A 22,199-nucleotide genomic window follows, 5' to 3' on the forward strand; every position below is an offset into this window, starting at 1 on the left:
TTTCAAGGCTGCACCACTTCAGCCTTAACCTTTCTGAATGAGTTTGTCATTAAAGCACTCTATCAAGATGTATCAAGACATCCGGGAAAAAAGTATACTGTGCTGCAAATAAGGCTTAAGTAGAAACTATCCTGCTGCCAGGAGATTGGACAGGCTGGAAAGAAGGTGTCTGCACACTCGCAGAGAAGTCCACGAGGTCTGCTGCTGCCACTGGTGCTCTCCTCTGAATTTGGACACTAGACCCACTGCAGGCTTCTGTCTCTGAAGGACCTGTCTGATAGACATGGGAAGCCTTCTTCTGGGTTTCCATCACCTCCAGCATTGAAATAAAACACTGCTTCTGTGTAGCAAAGGCTGGTGAGGGAAACTGTAGGTATTTACGTTTATGTTTCTGTTCCCTTCGCTTTGTTTGCCGGACACAGAATGGAAAGCAAGAAGAAATAATAGACGTATTACAGGAATCACCGACAGTAACAGTAAAAGACAAGCCTGCACCACCAAAAAGCCTCTTCTTTAATATCCGTTACTTAAATTGCTAGACTGTATTGTGATATTATGTGGTATGCCCTATAAACAGGCATCTCGGTTCAGGCCCTACCCCATCAGTGATACTAACCTGATCTGTGGGTGTGTAGTCATCCATGCTGACGCTGTCAATTCTTTCCAAAAAGCTAGAAGAAAAATAAACGTGCACTTAGATATGTAAAATACTGTCTAGTATAACACTCTTCACTACCTTTTCTGGTTTAGACTCCTGCTGCAAAGTAAAACACAGGTCCAACAGTAAAGGTATGAGCCCGGTGAGTTACTTACATTAATTGAGGTTACATTTTTCAAGTCAAACAACTTTTTACCTGGACTTTGTTTCCATACAGCGCTTCTACACTTACCGTTATGCAGTACCCGCAAATAGTCTAAATGCAGTTAAATTTTATAATTTTGTGAGGTCCACTAAAAAATACTAAGACTAACCATGTGTCATAACATGATATCATTGTTTACACATAAAAAAGATTTGGGGTTTAAAAAAGAAAATGGGGTGATGGGTTGCCTTTATTTAGCATAATGCTAATCTAGCATGTTATGTTAATTATGGCCTCAGTAATGTTAGCAGAAATGTTTGTTAATATATACAAACATCTTTGTATTGACATGCTGTCCTTGAACACTGGAACTAAAGTGTAAGAACTGGAAACCAAAACCGACATGAAGCAGAGGTTAACCAATTTGACTCTTTATGTTGGCAAAACTCAGTGAGATACATAAGGTCAAACAAAAACTTACAACTGCAGGGAAGGGCAAGAGAAAAGGGAACCAGAAAAGAAGGGGGAAGCCACATTCTCCAATTATTTATAAAATTTTTTCAAGCTTTAATTCTTTCATAGAACATGTTAGAATGGCAGTATTAAGGACATGAAAATGTCATTTAATATGTATAGCTAAAGTAGGCAGGTTCTTCTCTCTCACTTTCATCCATTTCTTAGATTTCGTGTGAGCCCAGCTGGCTCATTTTCTCCAGACTGCCTGTATGACTTAGAAGCTTGTTTGAATTTCTGCATTATTTGGTATTTGGCAGTGAATATCCCACCAGTTGACTCATCTTGCTACAATATTACCAAGATTTCTTTATCAACTGGCAAGTTTTTCTCAATTTTACTGGGTGTGCACGTGGAGTTTACTTAATTGCAGTGGGAAAGACGAAAAACGAGTGAACTCTTGACTTGCAACATGACTCACTGTTAACACAGGGGTCACACACACTGACCAGTTGAAAAAATATACCCCTAAAAGCCTGTTTGCAATTCTCATACCATTTTCCCACGGATACAAACTGAAAGGAAAAGAAAATATGCTACGTATATATTTACTTACACTATTTTTCCTTTTTGAACCTCCATTGTTATAACAGGGAAACAAAACGCAGTATGTACAGTTAGAATATCCAGCTTTTCTTTCTGGATGATCCAGGTGTGACGGCTAAGTATATTGTTTAAGAAATCACTGTTTAGTGCAACACAATGGGTGCCTGATAATGAAACTAGCCTGAACAAACTCTAAAGAAAAATAATCTTTTTACAAAACCTCCTCCCCTGCCAAAAGTCACCCTAAACTTATACATAGATATAAAAGTACATCTTTATAATCAGCTACAGTGACCATGAGAAAGCAGTTGTATTCAGAGCGAACCTTTTGGTCAGATGATTTCCACCACCTTGAGAGCATTGATTAAGCAAAGTTTAACTTCAGTTATCCCCACAGTTAATGCAGACACTGGAGCAGAGTGATGTATTTTTCACTGGCGCGCCTATCATTAACACAACTCCTATCTCACGCTTGCAGCACACCAGATGAAAAAAAATGGCAAAAAAACCCCAAACAAAAATGCCTCCAAGCTGAATCTCTTCCTAAACAAGTAATTTTCCTTAACATGGCTCTTCAGGCAGCACTCCTGTATTTCCAAGTCTGTTTCAAAGTTTTCTTTCCAGTTTCCTTACAGTTTGATCCAACAGGCTCCATAACAACCACTTTTCATCAGGGTAAAAGGTTAGCAGAGGGGTAAATCCAGGTCTCTGAGCGCAGTAAGGTGGCAATGCCTGCAGGTTAAACAAGCCTGCAGAAAACAGGCTTGCACAGTTCGGGATCAATAAATGCAACAGGAGTCAGGGGAGAAAATGGTCCTCAACTACAGCTGATACAGAAAAGGGGTCTAGTTAAGACTGTGGACAGAAATGAGCATTTGTGCACAAGTATGACTCCATCACAAACCTCACAAGACAGTGTGAATTGGTATTTTTCTTGCAGCAGCATTCCTTCTGGAGTTGATGTATAAATCAGAGACAATACATCTTGACTCCCCAATACCAAGGTCATGCTGGCAGAATTTATCCGAAATGATTAAACATGGTATTTCATATCCACTTACATCTCTCTCACCTATATAACAAGCACTTCAGGAAGGTTATTGTCTGTTAGCATTTGCATTTTCCAAACAGGCGAATTATGGTAAGGAACAGAGGAGTGAATAACGCAGAGTTATACTACAAATAATCCATGGCAGGGTTGGGAATGAGATAAATCTCCTAATTAGATGTCCTAGTATCCGCTCGAGTCATCTTCCATTTAGAAACTGTCAGCCTCCTCCTGGTAAAAGGATCTGTTTCAAATACCCTAAACTGCAACACCACAGTTACGAGAGAGTGAGCTCTGACAAGTATCACGTGCTTAAAAAACAACACTTGACATAGCAGCTGTAATGTTTTATGCTTGTAAGGCTGCTGGCCACGTGCAATCTATATTAAAAAAAATGCAATGATTTACAAGGTCTTACCTGCCACCCCACTGTATCAAGCTGCAATGATATCACTAGCATCCAATGAATCAACATGCAACTACTATTAGGATTTTGCTAAATTTCTTAGCTTTACACAAAATTAACCTTTTCAGTGTGTGATGGACAGGCTTCCTAAAATTTCTTTTGCAACTACATTAAGCGTGCACTGAGATTTCTAGACACTGAAACACCAAAAGCTGTACTCTTACTTTTTCGAAAGAAAATGAGTTCTTGAATATCCTTCATATAAGCTCCTTACTTGGCTAATTAGCACAGTATCAAAAGATAGCTCTGACAGGCAAATGTACATAGTAGGTACAAGTAATGGATTCCAGATGAGATAAGGAGTCAGTACTGCCTCATTACTAAATATGCTAACTTCATTCTCATTACTGTATTAAAATGGGAAAACTGCAGTCACTTTTCTAAATTGCTTTCTAAAGAATGTAATTTCTACTAAACCTAAATGCCTCGAATAATTATGTTCTGGCATAATATACATTCTTTTATACATACACGTATATATACACACCAGCAAATTTTAAATTTACATGACTAAAAGTTCATTCTAAAGTGTTTAAAGTATGAGGATACCTCCGAACTGTGGCAATGCTCATGTCCCCACTCAAAGACTCAGTGTGAGGAAAACACAATAGCAGAAAAAAAGAAAAAAAAAATGGACACCAGTATCAACTTATTCTCTCTTTTTAGATCCTTTTTTTTTTCAGCTCAGGGTTAAAATTATTTTCACAGAATTATACCTTTTTACAATACTGACAGGTCTTCTATTTATGCAGCTTCTATAGAAACCTATGCTCAGGAGTTAGGTTAATTCTGCAGTGACTGCTTTGCATGCACGTGCAATGAACTTTAAACTCACGCATTCAACTCAACTGTGAATAAAACAGTAACATATGATATAATATTTATATTTCTACTTCACAATTCTGGTTTTATTTATAAAGGATTCAGTCTGATAATTAGGATGACATTTAGGCACTTCTTAATTTTACAGTAGGGTGTTTTCCTTACACGGAACAGCACAAACTACTTTTTTTTTTTTTAATAAATTAGGCAAGATATTGGAAGGAAGGTCTTCACTGCTCTGTTTGGAAATGCAGGGGGGGTTTGGTTTGCCAACAAATTAAAGCTAAGAAAAATGGACTGATAAAGTTAAAAAAACCAATCACGAGCTACTGACATTATTATATCTATTATTAAGCTGATCTCTAGTTTTATAAATATCTTCAGTGAGTTTCCTAGGAAACTCAGCTGACACTTAGTTTGACAAGCAATCTCTAAATTTTATATTATGCAAGCTGCGAACACAAAAGTACAGGTTTTAGATGTGCCTGCCAGTTCATGTGGGAACTATCAATAAGCATTATTCTCTTTAAAAACCATGGCAATTTGAGCAGCAGCAGCAGCTATATAAGAATTTCTGAAAAAAGGATTCATAAATGCACAAATAAAGAGGAGGTAATCGTACATGAAAATCCTTCTCTGGGTAAATCACTACGCGGCTCTGAATAGATATTCTGACCCCACAAACAAAATCACAATTAAAAGAAAAATCATGTCTTGAGAATAATACGATAGACACAAAACCCTGCTATATTTGTAAGCGTATTTTGACATCCAAGGAATTGGAAAGATGAAGCACTAAACCGCAGATCAATACAACAAATTACGCATTTTAATAAATCTTTGTCTACTTCAACCATTTTTTATGCTCTCACCCTAACATTTCAAAGGCCTTGTACCAAAAAGTTGCTGTGGGAAACAAGAACTCAAACCCGTGTCTCTTGAAGAGGAAAAGGCAAAGTGGCAAATCTTTAAGGCTGTAGCTCTAAGTTCTCAGAGTAAAAAATCTCAAATTTATCCTCAAGTAAATTGTCGGGGTCAGCAAATCTCTACATTTCTGATGGACCACTATGAGCTTTGCAAACACCCCAGCCAGGCTCAAAAACCAGCAGAAGCACCGTAACCTGCTGTATGAAACCATCCAAGGCCAGGAATTTGAATTCTACCCTCTCTGGCCTGCAAGGAGTCACAGGTGAGGCAAATATTTCACAATAACACCTACTTCAGGTCTCTAGGGAGCTGAAATGGAAAAAACCAGCACTTTCTTTTTCCTGTTGCAGTTATTACAGTTATTAGGGATAACATCAAGATTTGAACTTTTTTTTTTCCTTCTTTCTTTCTATAAAATATCCTTCCTTCTTTTTTTTTTTTTTTTAATCAGCTAAGGGGTTACAATCCTGTTATTCTTCCTGCAATATTTGAAATAGGAAAATATGGATTTCTGGTTTTGAGAATACCTTAGGCTCCACAGTTGGGCTTCAAGCAACCTCCTATTATTCTATTTCCCGGTAACTGAGAAAGACATAATGAAAACAGCCCCCAGAAATATTCCAACCCCTAAAGGATTTCTTTTCCCAAGCCATTTGCTGAAACTGTCATCAGAAATCCCACAGAAGATGTTGGTAAAATTTAATGGCTAAGGATTTTCCTGTAAAATTGAAATAGTCACTATATTTTAAACACAGCTTTCCATGTAGTAGTGGACTCCCCCCCCCCTCTCCCTCCACACCCAGTGCAGCAGCAAAAACAGGACGAGGCAGCAGGGCCAAGAGGGACCAAAACCTGCTTTTGGATGCACTCTGGCTCACCTATGCTCTTCTCCAGCTTGGAACCGACCAGTTGCTGCATAAGTGAAGAGAAGAGAAAACACCCAGTGCAAACACCGAAGATGAAATTGCGCGTTCGTTTCTGATGGATTAGGAATATCTGTGCATTGATGTTCACTGTTGAGTGTTTCTGGCATCTCCTAAGAGCGACGGTTCCCCAGGAAGTCCCTTTTGCTCCCGGCAGTTAAAAAGCACCCATGAAGACGATGAGAGTGCTGGAGCACCTCTCCTGTGAGGACAGGCTGAGAGAGTTGGTGTTGTTCAGCCTGGAGAAGAGAAGGCTCCGGGGAGACCTTATAGCAGCCTTCCAGTATCTGAAGGGCGCCTACAAGAAAGCTGGAGAGGGACTTTTTACAAGGGCATGTAGTGACAGGATGAGGGGGAATGGCTTCAAATTGGAAGAGGGGACATTTAGACTAGGTGCAAGGAAGAAATTCTTCACTCTGATGGTGGTGGGACACTGGAACGGGCTGCCCAGAGAAGCTGTGGGTGCCCCATCCCTGGAGGTGTCCAAGGCCAGGCTGGATGGGGCTTTGAGCAACCTGGTCTGGTGGGAGGTGTCCCTGCCCGTGGCAGGGGGGTGGAACTCGATGACCTTCAAGGTCCCTTCCGACCCAAACCACTCCGTGATTCTGTGAATTTCAGGGCGAACCCCTCCAACCGCCCCTCCAGCCGCTCGCACGGGTGCGACACATTGGAAGGGGGGAGATGACAGGAGCGGGGCGGTGGGACACGACACTAGGGGACCCGCTGCCTCCCGCCCGCGGTGCCGGGGCGGCGGTGCGGGCGCGCGGCCGGCAGGGGGCAGCCTCGTCCCGGCCGGGCTCGCGCGCCCCGCCCCGCCCCCGGCATCTTTGCCCGCAGAGGGCGGCTCGGCCGGACCCCGCCGCCAGATTTCGCTAAAATACAGGTGAAACACGAATTTAAGAAAGATGTCCAGAATTAAACCTTGCTCGTCTTTTTTTTTTTTTTTTTTAATTTTTTTTTTTTTTTTATCTCCCACTTGCCAGACCCGGGCTGTCCCAGGGCCTCCCAGCCGACCTGGCACTGGCAAAGGGCTGCGGCGCAGAGGGAGAGAGTGCCAAAAAATGTTACCCACAGAAAACAGCCGTATTTAAAATTTAAAGATTCATCCATGGAAACGCACCTTCGCCCACCCGCAACCCGCGGCTCGCCGGCCAGGGGACCTGCTGCTGTTCGGGAGATGAAAAGGTTAAAAGGGGCGGCCAGGAGGGAGAGCAAAGTACAGCCATGGCTGAAACCCGCTGCCGCCTTGTTAACAGGCCAGAAAAGTTTGAGGATTTGTGGTTTTAAGCCTTTGGGCAGCCCTCTGTGCAGGGCTGGGGGGGGGGACGCGGCAGCTGGACGGGGGTCACCCACCAGCCCGCTGGGGACCACGGAGGACACGGTACAACTTTTGGCGAAGCCGCCTGCACTGCCCCACTTTTGGCGAAGCCCCCTGCGTTCCCCCATGGCAGCACTAGCCACTCTGAACTGTTTTTTGGGGGGGAGAGGGGCAACAAGACTGGGAAGGGGCTCAGGCCACCGATGACGATCTCTTCCAGACACGCAAGCGATGGCCCTTTGTTGTCCCAGTGTTCATACCACCCACCGGTGGCACGAGGGAAGCATATAACCCATCTCCTTTTGTTGCCCCAGCCATTGCTGCGGCCAGCCGTGGCCTCAGCTACCACAAAGTCATCCAGAGCAAAGCCATTACAAGATGCTTTATCGGTACCAGCAAAGTATGGTAATCCCACGAAGGAGGAAAACTCTAGTTCAAATCCCATTTACAGACGATGACTTTGGCCGAGACATTAAAAACAAAGATGGATGATGATGGTCACAACCGAGGGCTCGTCACCATTCACCAGGTTACCCTTTTCCCTTTCTGCCAGACAGCTGGCAGCAATCAGGAGCGTGTCTGGCAAGGATAAAGAAAGATTGCAAAAATGCGTAGAAGAGTTTTCCTACTCTATAGGCTCAGTTAAAAGTGTTTCTTAGCAGACTTCCATTTTAACCTCACTTTTTCCACCACTAAGTTGTCTTTTCTCAGTATGCAGCGCAGAACATCTCTAAGATTCACAGGCTTTGGCACGTGTCCAGCTATTACAAATGCACAAAAAGTTCAACTGCATTCAACATGTCAGATATATTAGTAGTATCCCTCTTCTGCTTAATAACAGCAATCTCATTTCATTTTTTTAACTGAAAATACATCAACTAAACTGAAAAATGAATAAACAGTATGACTTCCATAACTGCTTGCCCAAACTGGTTCCTTAAATTTGTTAAGAAGCGGTGTGAATTTTGGGAAATGCATTTCTTTCTTCTAAATTTAGCAAACTAGCCACTTTTTGGCTTAGCAGATGTTTTTGCTTTCCGAGCAAGAGGCCTATGGGGATCATCATTAACCCTCTTCTTAACATAAACACTGACTAAGACTTGAATCTGGAGAACTGTCATTCACACGGAAAGGTTAACAGGCTCCAGCAGAAATGAGACTCATCATCTGCAACTTCTGCTACATAGGATCTCAGAGAAGAAGGAAGAAGACAGGCAAAGAGAGAAAGAAGAGGAAAGGTTATTTATTTTAAAAGGGACAATATTTTTCTATCGCATGTGATCAGACGTTTTATTCCTGGGGGTGCGAGCAGCTGAGCTGCTGCAAAACACGGACTAAGAATGAAGCACTGATAAAATCTGAGGCTTAGACTGGCACATGCAGACCCTCCTTCTGACCACATTCACACTAGCTTGAATCCACTGACTTCAGTGAACTTTCTTCTTCCCCATGAGAGGACAGTCCTAGGCTGGTAATAATTATATGCATATCGATACATCCCTGGAGCGTTTATATAGACACAAATTTGAGTTCTGCAACAGAAAGGCTACACAGAGCACGTTCTGCAATTGTAAGTGCAATTTTGAACAGAGGACCAAGAGATAATAACCTGAAAACAGAAAGGTCATATTGCATTATCCAGAGAGATCTGGATTCTGACTGCTCTGTGAGCTGACACATGACAGACTAGGATCTCTTTATCTACTGTCTGAATGAAACAACTGTTTAACATCTTCCAGCAACTACATGGACCGGTGCTGGAACAGAAGCAGAGAATACCTGAAACATCAGGTGAGTTACATGGGCAGAATGCAACTGTCCCGTCAGAACCTGGAGAACGTGCCTTTAGACAGAATGATAAATCAAAACCTTGATTTTATGTCCCACTAACTAAAGTGCATAGAAGATCTCACCCCCACCTCTTCATGTGAATTCTTCAAAAAGAACTTGGACTTTTATGTTCAGGAAAGCCAAACTATGGGCAAAAGCCTTGATAATATTTGGAGCTGTCGAATACATGAGGTTTACATGCACCAGCTATATATACCACAAGGTTGCCAGGGGATGTCAGAAGTTAACAAAATATGTTTTCACTGGACGTTGCAAGTACAGCTTTCCCTGATACCTGAAAGTTTATTTTGCTGTGATATGGAAAAATTATTTCAATGCAACTTACACATTCTGGTTGGTAGTTTTGTTTTCAAAAATTTTTGCACTGTGGATATCCTCTTAGTGTTCACAAAATCCACCAAGTGCTGTGAGCCCTGAAGAATGCGAAATGCAGGTTAGAAACAGCACTGGTTGTTGGAAATTAAAGATCACTTACTCCGGTGGAAGTGGTTTGGAATAATAAGTCTGCTATGGTGATTGCCAGAAAGGAAAAACCAGTTTGACTGGAGTTTTCTATAGGAGATTGATAAAAGAGAAAGCAGAAAATCCCCAAACAGGAGAAGCAAAGGTAACAAAACATAGACTTAAAAGGAAGTCACGAGAAGTTTGTGTTTACCTGTGGCACCAGTCCAAGCTCAGTGCAAGAGAACTTGCTGCCAAGAGATTTCATGTCTAAAAGTCAAACCAGATGATTCAAAAGAGGATGATAGTAGCCCCCAGAAAACCCAGATGAAGAAAAGTGAACTCTTCAGGGTGGCGAATGCTCCTGGCCAGGAAAAGCACACATGCATGTTTATTACTGTTTTCAGATCTACACATTTTTGGTGACATGTAAATGAAAGGAACAGTGTGCTAAAATCCTGAGCAAAATGAGAGCATATCTGTTTGCTTTCACCTACCACGTGTTTTTCAGCTGTTGACATGATCCAGAGAATTGACATGGCTGGAGTCCTGGTGAGTGCTGGGGTTAAACAGGAGGACTGGCACTAGTTCCAAGGCTTAACATTTGGATCACAGGACCAGCTCTCATGAGGATGTCTTAGAAGCTCCAAGACATAGACAGCACCTGGAGTCCCTATAGATACCTACCATTTGAGGAATATGAGGGCTCCTAACAGACATCCTATCAGAGAAGACGCTTTCTAGGGTTGCATGTGAGATGTGAAGTACATCATCAGTGCAAAGTAAGAAAACCGAAAAATTTGCTCTACAGCAATGTCAGGAAGGTGACCAGCTTCCTACACAGTGGGAACAGAGAAAGTGTTAATGCAGTCCTTGCAGAGCACCTGGTAAAATTTCTTTTTCCTTATTGCAGTTTTTGAGGTGCAGTGGCAGATCATTTCTCTTCTGCACTCCTTAGTCCTTGCCCCAGCTTTAACATTGCATTCTCATACCTTTACCTTGTGTGAAGGACACACTGGACACAAACTCTATGAGCAGCCCTTCGATGTGCAGGGCTGCCATGTGGTTCACCAGCATATTCTCACAGTTACTAGATAGGATACTACCTAATCAATCAATGTTCAAGACAAGAAACCGTACACAACAGGGCAAAAATTAATGGCTCAGAAGTTAAAGGACAGAAGAGTGATGAAGACTGACTTTCTTCCAGCGGTTCCCGAGCATTTTACCCTCAAATGCCCAACAGAACCACTTCACCCATCGTTCAGAGGTAGATCTGTTGCCTTCCCTTCAGCAGAGCGAAGAAACATGGTAACCTTTCACCTTTGATGGGAAGGACACAAAGCCTGCTCTTCACAAACTTGTTTATGCCATGCAGCAGAATTTATTAGGGCTTCCCTACTTGAAATCTAGAGCAGATGGGTGATCCCTCTTATTCCCATGCACATCATACTTTGGAGCTGTACGTGAACACCAACATCAGAAAAATATCTGTATATGATCAGCTGCCTTAGAAATTACCAGGTGAAAATGAGAACAACATCAAGCAGAGGACTAGCAGTGCGGATACAAATGCTAGACATAACCATTGGACTCATGAGAAAATTCCTGTATCTTTACAATTGATGCTCCTGAAATGTTTTCATTAAATCACCATTAACCTGCCCATTTTAGAACGGGATATATTTAACCACTGAATGTATTCAAGGAATTGGTCATAACACCTACAGCTCGGCTGAGTGATTACTTTGGGTAGCTGGAGGAAGGCATGGAGCTGAAACGAGGAGACGAATTGTTACCACAAAAATGGAAGGAAGAAGGATACAGTGGCCATGTCCAACTTACTAATAATTGGCCTAATTCCATTTAATAGTTACAAGCTATTTAAACAAGGGTTATAAAACTTAGTGTTCAAAACAGGCCCTACAACCCTGCTACCTGTACATTTGACAGTAAGTCATGTTAACACTAGCGTTTACTATTAATATGGCATTTTGTGAAAAGCATTCGTAACTCTGCACTTTCTGTACCTTTCCTTCCATTCCTGTCAACTTTCCTAAATTTTTTTTCACTGTACAGTGCATTTGTACTATTAAAACAACAATACAATGAGTTGGGTTTGAGGAATGAGGAAAATAATTATGCAACAACCTGATTACGTCCTGCTTCAAGTTACTTTAAAGATTACATTACGCTTCTGTTTTTAATCTCTCTACCCTGTGCCCACCAGTCGGCTGTCATTTTGGGGGTCTGGTTTACGAAAAGCTGGAGCAAAGGGGGTCTCGGTTTGTGGATAACAGAGGATTCGGCACCGCAGGCAATCCTCGCCGCTCCCTGTGTGGGCTTGGTGCTGAGCGGCTCGCTGCCAGTGCCGGCACACCATCTATGGCCCGAGGCAGCAGAGCTAGGGAAGGAGGGGGGCTGAGCAGCACCGGCCACGCTGTGCTGGTGCTGCAATACAGCAGCAGCGCCCGAGCCAGCCTGAAGACCCGCGTGGAGCCACCTGGAAGCCTGGCAGTTGCAGCTCCTTGCGGGATCGTGGCCACCATCACCACCCCTTAGGGTATCATGGTGCTACTGTGAGAACAACTTCAGCCTTTACAGCTGAAAAGTCAACTCTGCTACTTCGTAGGAGCTGTTGCTTTGTACCACGTACACATCTGCAAGGAAGGGCAGAAGCTTGATAAAGGCTTAATTATTAAAAAAAATCCACTGAGGCGAATTTTAAATCCTGGACAACTTCTAAAGCTCCTAAAAACAGGCACCAAGAAGGAAGTTGAACTTCCCAATTTGTCTTCTCCACCCATACAGTGAGTGGAAAAAAAAGTGTAAGATTTATGCAATAGCTGCTGCAGAAGGCTGAAAAGGAATATACAATTAAGGCGTAAATGTCAGAAACCCAAAGCCACTTGTCAGTTCAGATCTCAAAATGTTGTCTTTTCTCTCTTTTCTTCTTTTAAAGAGAAGATTAAAAATACCATTTCCAACTTGCATGTAACCTGTGGAAATGAAAACCAGGAATCATTTATTCTCTAAATATGGAACCATCACTCACGCATTTACGTAATTATGTATAGCCAGTGATATATTGGCAGGTCATCCTGTAGTTGGGTTGTGACAGCAGGTACAAGTTTTGTATTTTCAGGGAGAAAACTAGATGCATTTTTATCCTTATGCTTTTTCTTTCCCACTGCAAACCAGTGTATTTTTTTACATCGAACTGAGTGTGTGTGTGTGTCACATTACGGCTCTGATGCTGGGAAATGCTCTGAGAAGGAGTGTGCCTGGCACCTGTCATGAAGGCAAGAACCACTTTTGTGATGGCCTCTAAGGATCTGGCCTTTTTTTCCCCAGGAAAGTCCATATTGAACCAAATTCTGATATAAAACTTCTTCATGCTATTGCTTAGGAGAGTGAGTGCCCTCAGGAGATAGTGCCAGGAGGATGTAAAGTAGGGTGTGAAGAAGAATAAGGACTTTTAGCCTCTAGGAACTTGGCTCCACAGTGAGATGAAACTCTCAATCACACAGAATTGGACATTTTTCAAAGAATCAATCTGGGAAGCTTCACTAAGCGATACCAGACCTAAACTGCAAAGTCACATGCAAGATCCCAGCCTTGTGCAAAGGAGTATCCTATAGAATTACCATCTCTGCCCAATACCTCAAAAATGAATTTTTAAAATAATGGTATAGTATTTTAAAAAACACTCCTCCCTCCCCTACAAAAAAAAAAATCCTCTAAAAAACCTTTCTCCAAAATGGCTCTGAATAATAAGTTGCACTGTAGTTCAGTGCAAATAGAGCAAAGATTAATTATGGACTAGACGTTTTATTGAAGTCATCACAGAAACAGAATCAAACCACAAAGTTTTGTTGTTGTTTGGTTTTCTACTTCCAATTAAATGGGATTTCTGATCCCAAATACCAGAGCGCAGGTATAGCAGCCAAATCTGCGGGCGTTTATTTTAATCAAATAAACACACAGATAATTGTTAATCTTATAATCCCTTCAAATTGTTAGTAACCTTCTTAATTAGATTACAAATAATCCAGTCCTAACACCAGCACTGTAAATACTGATCTCTTGCCCTCAACAAACGTCTGTCTTGCAACAGGGTATGACACGTTAAGACTTCAAAGCACCCAAAGTTCACTCTTCCTTCAGAAAAATAATTTGCTTTTAAGTAAAACCAAAAAGTATACCTTTACAACATAACTGTGATGATATTTTGAAAGCAAAAGTAATTCCTTAATTCAGCACGTGCTGATACTTTCCCTATTTTACATGACGTTCTTTTGAGAAGGTCTTAGTGCTATCCATATTCAAAAAGCACGAAGTCATGCTTAAAGAAACTGTTTCTGACTGTGGTTTTTAAATTTCAGTATTTTACTATGTATTCCTACACAAACCTTTGAAAATCTGTCAACAAATGGAAAACAAATCAAGAAGTGCAAGTAATAAACAACTTTGTGTGTTTAAGATGTACATCTTCATTTACTGGTTACATGTTGGATCTGGGGCTGCTCTGACCTAAATTCAGCTCAAGCACTGCAATGTACTTCTGAGCAGATTCGGTGTCAAAACACCAGGTGGACAAAAGCCAAATCACAGAAGTGTGGAAACTGGGACATTTCCAACTGTTTTTTATGCCTTTTGCTTGTGTTTCTTCCCATCTCAGCACTGAGAAACCGTGCGACGGGCTCCACCATGACACTTTGCGGGTACCGAGGGCCACCTCTGCCCCTCCAGACAAGACACAGACATTATGTAGACTGACAGCCCATGCCAGTAGGAAAGAAATGATGACCAGACCTAATCTGAAGCATAGTAAAAGTACATTGAAAAACTGCTGACCTATTCAAAACTGACACCATGTTCAAGGTGAGTCATTTTCTCATAGAAGCTACAAGTAAGAGGGAATTTTAATAACTTCAGAACAAATGTAGATAAAATAAACACACACAACAGTGAGATATTCCAACTATAGGACAGCCTGGTACTTTCCTGCAGTATTTTTTTTCTTTCATCAAAATGATTAAGTATTTCAGATACACAGAGGGACTAAGAAATTCAGTGCAAGAAAAGCTTTGATTCTACTGAGACTCACCCACAAGCATAGTTTTAAGGATATAAGTAATCCTATTGAATGCAACAACCAGACTTTGGAATTCAATGAGACTGTTCATACGCTTAAAAGATCAGTAATGTGTGCAAAATTTTGGATGTCTGGAGCCTGAAGGAAGGTCATTCCCTTAAAGCAAATGGAGACCCCGCTCTTTGCTCATTGCAGCTCAACTCCAAACATCATAGTTAGAACTATGGTCCTGCAACAAGTGACACTGCATGGCATGTTGCAGGTACAGAGGTGGCTTTTTACTCTGGGAAATGATCACACCTGTGTTATTCTCCACAAGTCTAATTATCTTGCTATTAAGAGTAACCCGTAAAGAGATTTTTCTAAAACTCAGCAGCTTTAGATAGAGATGGCTAGCCCTCTCATATCTTCCAAGTAGCATGCTTAACAGAGGATATAATAAATGTAATAAATAACACTTTACATAATAGTGGTTTTGCCAGCACCTGACCTGCAGGTACCATCAGTGTACAGCGCTGTCGGGCTCCTCTGCAACCTCCATCAAGCCACCAGGAACAAGCCAGGCTCCAGCTTTACCTCCTAACTCAGCACATTACATTTTAAATACTTCTCCTCAATACAATGTAGATGAATTTAAATAATCCTAGGAGGTCACTGGAACAAAGCCACAACCTAGCTCAATTTCTAGAAAGTGTATCATGCCATCATAATTTATACTAAAATGACCAAGTTATAAAATAAAACACAATCTACAATTGTTAAGGGAAGGAATGGAATGCAAGATACAATGAGAAACCAATGGGCTAATATTAATAAATAAATTTAAAAAATTACTGTAAACCTACACCCAACTGAGAAAATGAATTATGACATGACATGAAATACAGATGGAACATTTTGAGGGAAACAAAATGCATTTCACATAAACCCACAACCAATCATTTTAGGGCAGTGCATAAATTAATTACTCTTTCTCTATAATTGTTAATAAAACCATTTACCTAGATTAGCACCAAAGCATCTTTAAGATGGCAAGATGTATTTTATTCTAACTTTCCCCAGGATATACATTCAAGTGATCACGACTGGCCCAGCTAGCCACACAGCATGTTTAGAGTTATATATATACACACATCTGTAACAGCGTTGAAGAGCTTAATTCTGTTATTTACATCATCTAGCGAGCATCTGAAGAAACATCTCTGAACCCAGCAGTATGAGGAAAATTGTGGAAGGAGCAATTTAGATAGAAACATATCAAAATTGAAGCCATGAAAGAAGGAAAGCTTTGCTTATTTATAGTACAAAGAAATTCCATCTGGTTAGGCTGTGGGGTTTTTCTTGTAGAAATTAAACAGGAAATTAATCTCTCCCCCTCCCCCCCTTATAAAGCAAGGCATTTTCATTTATGATGCCAAAAACTTGATACTTGTAGATTTGTCTGCCATCAGTCGTTAATCAGCCTCACAGCGTTTATAGGTAGAAGGATATTTCCTGACAGATACAAAAACCAGATTTAGAACCAAAGCTGAAAATTATATAAAGACAGATATATAGATACACATTTTAGCACCCTGGAGTACATTTCCAAAAATAAACTAGTCAAATGGATATCTTCCTAAAAAAGCTGATTGCATAAGCATAATTACACTAAACACAAGTACCTGCACTATCTCTCTGCATGTTATAAATAGTTCAAAGTTACATTACACAGTCTTATTCGAAAATGCTATTGTTTTAAGTTCATGCCTTCTCTCACGATCCCTTCAATAAAGGTCCCCAGCCCTCACCACTAGCCCAAGTACTATTTTCCTGACACGGCTATATAAATTCTTAGAACCCAAACACACTATTTCCCCCTTGCAACCCACACTAATTATCCAAAGAAAAAAATATTCCTGCAGTTAAGAAAGTTGCTTGATCGTATCACTCTTTCTCTATTAATTGCTGGGATTCCTCTGTTTGCTTATGGAGTTTTAATTTTGTACCTCAACGACTTTTTGTCATCTTGGAAACACCGACTGAGAGGGGTGCACGTTTTGGGATCCCATTTATTAGAAATGCTGGGGCAAGACCTTCTTCAGAAACCTTAAGCTGAGACTGCTGAATAGGATATTTAGTTGGATCCAAGGATCCAAAAAAACTTCCTGCCAAGTAGTAGCTGAGGGAAGCACCACCTGCAAGATGCACACTGAGATGAAATGCTGTTTTTTCTCCCGCTCCTGTCTTGCTTTTTCACATAAAATCCCATTTACTGAATTTGTGCAAAAAGGGCTGAATTTCATTTTATCAACAAGTAGAAAGTGAGCACAAAAAGCACTTCTGGAAGGAAGGACATGAATTGGCAAAGCCAAACATTAAGATGTAGCGCTACTTATCGGTACCAAGGTGCCCCTCAGACAATCTAAACACCATTTTAGATACCACAAAATACGTATATTTTTCAGAGATAGGCAGCTGCCTGACACAAATTCTAATTTTAATTATTCTGTCATTTAAGGGTTAAAACCAGGAGGCAGACCTAAGCACAAGGAGGAAGCCCTTGTGTCAGCAAGAGCAGTTTAGCTCCATGACACGAGCATGACAATGCTGTGGGAGGGGTCCCTTTGCATGACATTTTGCTGACAGCAAGGGCTTTGCTTGGAAACTGAGGGTACAGATGAGCCATAGTTTGTACCCATGCTGACAACAATCCAGATAACGTCACCTCCTTGGCTCCACTTCTGCATGTTGGTTCTGACACTGTATGCACAGTATGCAATTCTCCCTATATAATGATGAACATAACAGTTAAAAGCATTCAGCTGAGAAAATGTAAAGGAGAAACAAACAAACAAAAGACAATCCACAACAGCAGAAAAACACCTGTATGCTTTACTCAATATACAGTACACAAAATAAGGATCTTTCTGCTTCCCGTTGGGTACTTGTGACAAAGTTTATTCAATATTTAATCCCATAGGGGAAGACTTCTTTTTGCCCTGCATCTAGCTTCTGGAACAGGTGTCTACCCACGTTTCAGATGCTGGAGGAATTAAGTAAATATGCAGCTATGAGCTGATTCTACTCACAGCGAAATTGATGCAGCAACCTCACCTTCTTCCCTAGAATGAAACCAAGCACACTTTGCCATTTACCTTTAAAGTTCACCAAGGCATGTGGAAGCTGCTAAATACATCACATTTGCAGAATAAGTTAGAGGGACTTTCCCAATGCGCTAAGACACAGAGGATATTATTAAAATCCAGTATCATTATTTCAAACGATGAGAGTTGAGAATAATGCTGCAAGATGTATCAGGCAGGTAGAAGTGAAGAAAGAGAAAGAGAGAAATGTCAAAGAAAGGATGCTTCAGATAAGGAAGAGGAAATGCTGAACTAAAACTTATGAAACTCACATTACAGAAAAATAAAAAGACACCCACAGGATAGGTACGTAACTATGGATAAGAGAAAATTATAACTGAGACATTATCTTCACGGTGATCCACAGGCATACAGAGAACTACTGCAGACATCTACTGAAATTTAAATTAGCCAGATCAATTACAGATAGCAGTGTATCTGCTGTGTCAAGGCTACAGTGCCTGAGCCCAGTATTTTAGAAACCTGGCTGTATTTAAGCTTTTTCCTCCTGCAGAGGCGCCCAGACTGGTTAGGTTAATGGCAGGTTGGGTGTTTCCAGACAGGCTGCAATCGCACCTGTAGTCTGTGTCAAAAGATTCAAAGAGCCTGAAAAGGAGCTGGCAAAAAGAAGAAATCCAGAAAAAAATTCGGAAATACATACATCAGAGAAAAGTTAAGACTCACATAGAGAGGCTTATTTACAAGAGATGGTGGAAGAAGAAAATTACAGCTATTACGAGCTGATTACAAATATTACGTCCTTGAAAAGGTTTTGCAACTATATATAATAATGCAAGCTTTGATCTACTTGTATTTAATTTACTACATAATTAAAACAGTCCTATAAGCCAAAGTTAATTTAAGCAGTCATATGTTAACCCAGCGTAATTTTCAAGAAAACTTCTTCCTTTTCAATTATATTGCCATATGTTAATACGACAGCTTTTTATAGATTTTTTTATTTACATACATGTCATAACTGACCTGCTGAAATATTAGATTTCATAATATCCCAGTAAAGAAGCATCTGTTCCAAGTTGCCATGTAGATAGCAGATTCACAGCAACTATTACTTTTTGACCTGTTGGTTTTTTTTTTTTTTTTTTTCATCACTAAGAGCTCAATGCAATTATATCCTCAAAGTGTGCCACCTCTGCTCTATGCTTCATTCAGTAAAAACTGTTTTATAGATGCCTCAGTGGCGAGCTGAGCTGCAGAAGCTATAATTTGTGAGCTGGATGTGACGTACAGCTTGGCTTCACGATGCCTCGCAGGCACACCGTTTTTATTTATCTCGCATATTACCGATAACACTGAGGTGTGTGTTTGAAAGGCCGACACGGCATCCAGCGAGCAGGAGATTCCCCACCCTTGCTGCCTGCTTCGGTTTCCTCCCGGGGCTGGGACAGGAAACGCGGTGGCTGTAACGCACGCAACTCCCCAGCCCTGCGTGAGCCGCGTCGGCACTGCAAAGGCTGCTTGGTTTGGCCACAAACACGTAGGTGACTACTAACTTCGGTTTAAGTGCGGCAGATTTGCTGAGAATAAACAGCAAGTTATTTGTTACAGAAAACAGCCCATCGTTTGCTAGCATCGGCAAAAATCAGATAGTTAGCTCTTGCTCTCTGAATTCTGTTTTTCTGAGGCCTGAAAACACCATAAAATTTCTAGCTGAGGACAAACTCCTTTCCTGTGATTTGTAGTTACTTCCAATCAAAATGTTTTCAGCTTATTTATTTTTCTGAAGTTACAATAGATGCTGGTAGGAACCATTCTAGCAAAACCAGACATGAGAATGTGTGGCAGTTTGCATTTTCAAGGCATTTTTTTCCCCATGGTATTTGAGATGGGAAAGAATGATGGGTATTGGAATAAGGAGGTGGTGTATCTGTGCAAGGGAATGGCGTGACAAGGAGCAAGAAGCTGACATTCAGGTGTTTATTCAGAGATATTCATGGCCATATTTTCTTGTCGTATCTTATGGTAAGGCAGCACAGGACACCTGGATTCTCAACTCAAACAGCAACTGCGGATTCTGAGTTCAGCTGGACATTCCCTTGATTTAGCTACAGGCATTTGAAAACATTTATTTATTGCCAACAGAAGAGACGTTGTTTTTTTCTTTCTACATAAAGCGAAAATTTGTTTAAATCGTATCAAATTTTGCTATCTTTTCATAAGAGAATGTTGAACACTCTTAGAAAGGGGTTCTGGCACAAAAAACCCCAAAATACTTTCTTTAAAAAAAAGAAAGGCTAATGTCTCAATAGTTGCAAACACTCAGCTCAGAGTTCACACCTTTAGCGTTACTGAATGAGTTAAGATGTGCAGGTAACATTCTTTAACAATTTACTGCTTCTACTCCTCTTTCTTAGCTTTTCCTACTCCCAACGTTATATTCTATGTTTTTTACCCCTGGCTGCAACTAGCCTAAAATATGTTGGCTGAACAAAAGTGTATACCCTGTGGGTCAGACCAGGTTAACAGCTGCTCTTTGACATTGAAGTCTATTAAACCCACAATTTCAGGAAGAATCAAGAGAGTCCTTCCTGGCACCTATGCAGGACTTGTGCCATGTTTGACATGCCTAAGAGCTCACCCATATCGTTGTTCTTTCCAAACCCAGATGCCGGCTTGAGCAACGTTTCCCCCAGCCCAGGGGAAAATCCCGGCCAGGAGCGGCAAGGAGGTAACAAGAGGGACTCGCTGCCCTCAAGAGTCCCTTTGTGCCAGCGCTGACACAGCTGGCATTGATGTTTGCGTTTGTCTTTATGTGCCTATTGTGTATTAATCCCATCTAACCCTTTTTTGCACAGGCTGCTATAGTAGGGAAATCATATTCTTCAGCTTTCTCAGGCTGACATCCTTTTCCCCAAGTCACTTTTTCACAGCTATTTGCATTTACTGTAAGAGCGGCAAACATTCTCTCGTTCCCCAGGCTCCCGAAAGAGAAACCCCAACAAATTCAAACCCTATAGTTCACTAAAATACATACACCTGCAGGACCAACAGAGGATGCATCACCTGAACAGATAGTTTTCAGGAAGAAGGGAAGCAGCTATTTTTTTTTTTTTAACCTATCAATTGAAATGAAAATTTTTGACACCTTTTTTAACGTCCATAAAGGTTGTGTCTCAACTGCTTGAGTAACAATAAACTGATGCTATTAACTGACTATAAGCTTTCATGCCATGGGCTTGGCAAGTCATTTTAAGTAACAGACAGTCTTGAAATTACCGAGTTAAAATACATTTGTGCCTTCAAAAGCATGTGGACACATGGAAACCAAAGCAAACGTAAATAAAAGTTAATCTTTGAAAGGCTCAGTGAGTATTTACTCAGGTTAATGTATAATTTCTGAGGAAAGACACATTTCATGCAAAAAAATCATCAAAATAATAAAAATACTAACTATGAATGGAAAATCTTGGAGTTGAACATGTCAATCCAATTAACGTGTAAGAATAAAGTATTAGCTCATATTGGTCTTCTTGCTGAAAAGCAACACCTCACAGGCTGTAAAGCAGTGTCTTCACAGCAAGGACATCCCCTACACAGTGGCTCTGCAGACAGCCGCATCTGCTTTTCCTATGCTTATGTATCTTGAGACAACAATTAATACTTGATAAGAGACAGAGACACAAAAATGCAGATTTCTAAATAATATGCCTAATGGTAAGGACTGCATCAAGCAAGACAATGGGATACCAGGAAATGCGGAATTTTTATTACGCTCCCATGTTTGCAAAATAGGAAAATCTCCTAAGAAACACAGTTGGTAAGTCGGTGCGTTTGCTTCTCGCGTGAGGCTTTGATTCGGGTTTTTTAGGTACCTGAAGCTTGTTTTTTGACAGCGCCCTTGTTTTGTTTACAGCACATTGCTGGGATACTCCCTTTGATTCAGCCTGACACACGTGACGCTCCACCAGCTTCTGTTCTGCAGTGCTGCTGCTGCTGCTGCTGCTGCACTAAAAATAGCTTCCGCTTGCTTTGGCTCCACATCTAATTTATGGAAACTCACAGAAAAGAAGGCCCCTGTTAGTGGGTGAGCGACGTACGATTTTGCAGCTTGTGCTGTTAATCTCACTTGGCCTCTTGAAATGCATCATTGGAAATTTAAAAATTAAGCCTGCAGTTATGGCGGTGAGGGGGAAAGAAGATAACACTTAATATGTTTCATTTATTTTTAAGGTGGTTTAATAGTAACTTAACCGAAAATGTAGAACAGTTGGGCTATGCTATGTAAAAATGCCTAGAATGTAGAATAGAAATTTATAAAGGGCTACTAGTGCCCACACTTGTTTAGGGAAAGTGCCAT

At 41.0% G+C, this 22,199-nt stretch overlaps 1 protein-coding gene across 1 annotated transcript in view; it reads right to left on the reverse strand.

Moving 5' to 3' along the window:
* The window catches only part of GNAL (G protein subunit alpha L), a 124,201-nt gene that overhangs the window by 11,831 nt on the left and 90,171 nt on the right, over positions 1-22,199 (reverse strand). The window contains exon 6 of the mRNA XM_082499079.1: positions 617-671. Coding sequence (XP_082355205.1) covers positions 617-671 — 55 coding nt within the window. The remainder of the gene's footprint in view (positions 1-616; positions 672-22,199) is intronic.

Source organism: Vanellus vanellus (assembly GCF_965231255.1).
Source record: "Vanellus vanellus genome assembly, chromosome: 2".
Taxonomy (NCBI): Eukaryota; Metazoa; Chordata; class Aves; order Charadriiformes; family Charadriidae; genus Vanellus; species Vanellus vanellus.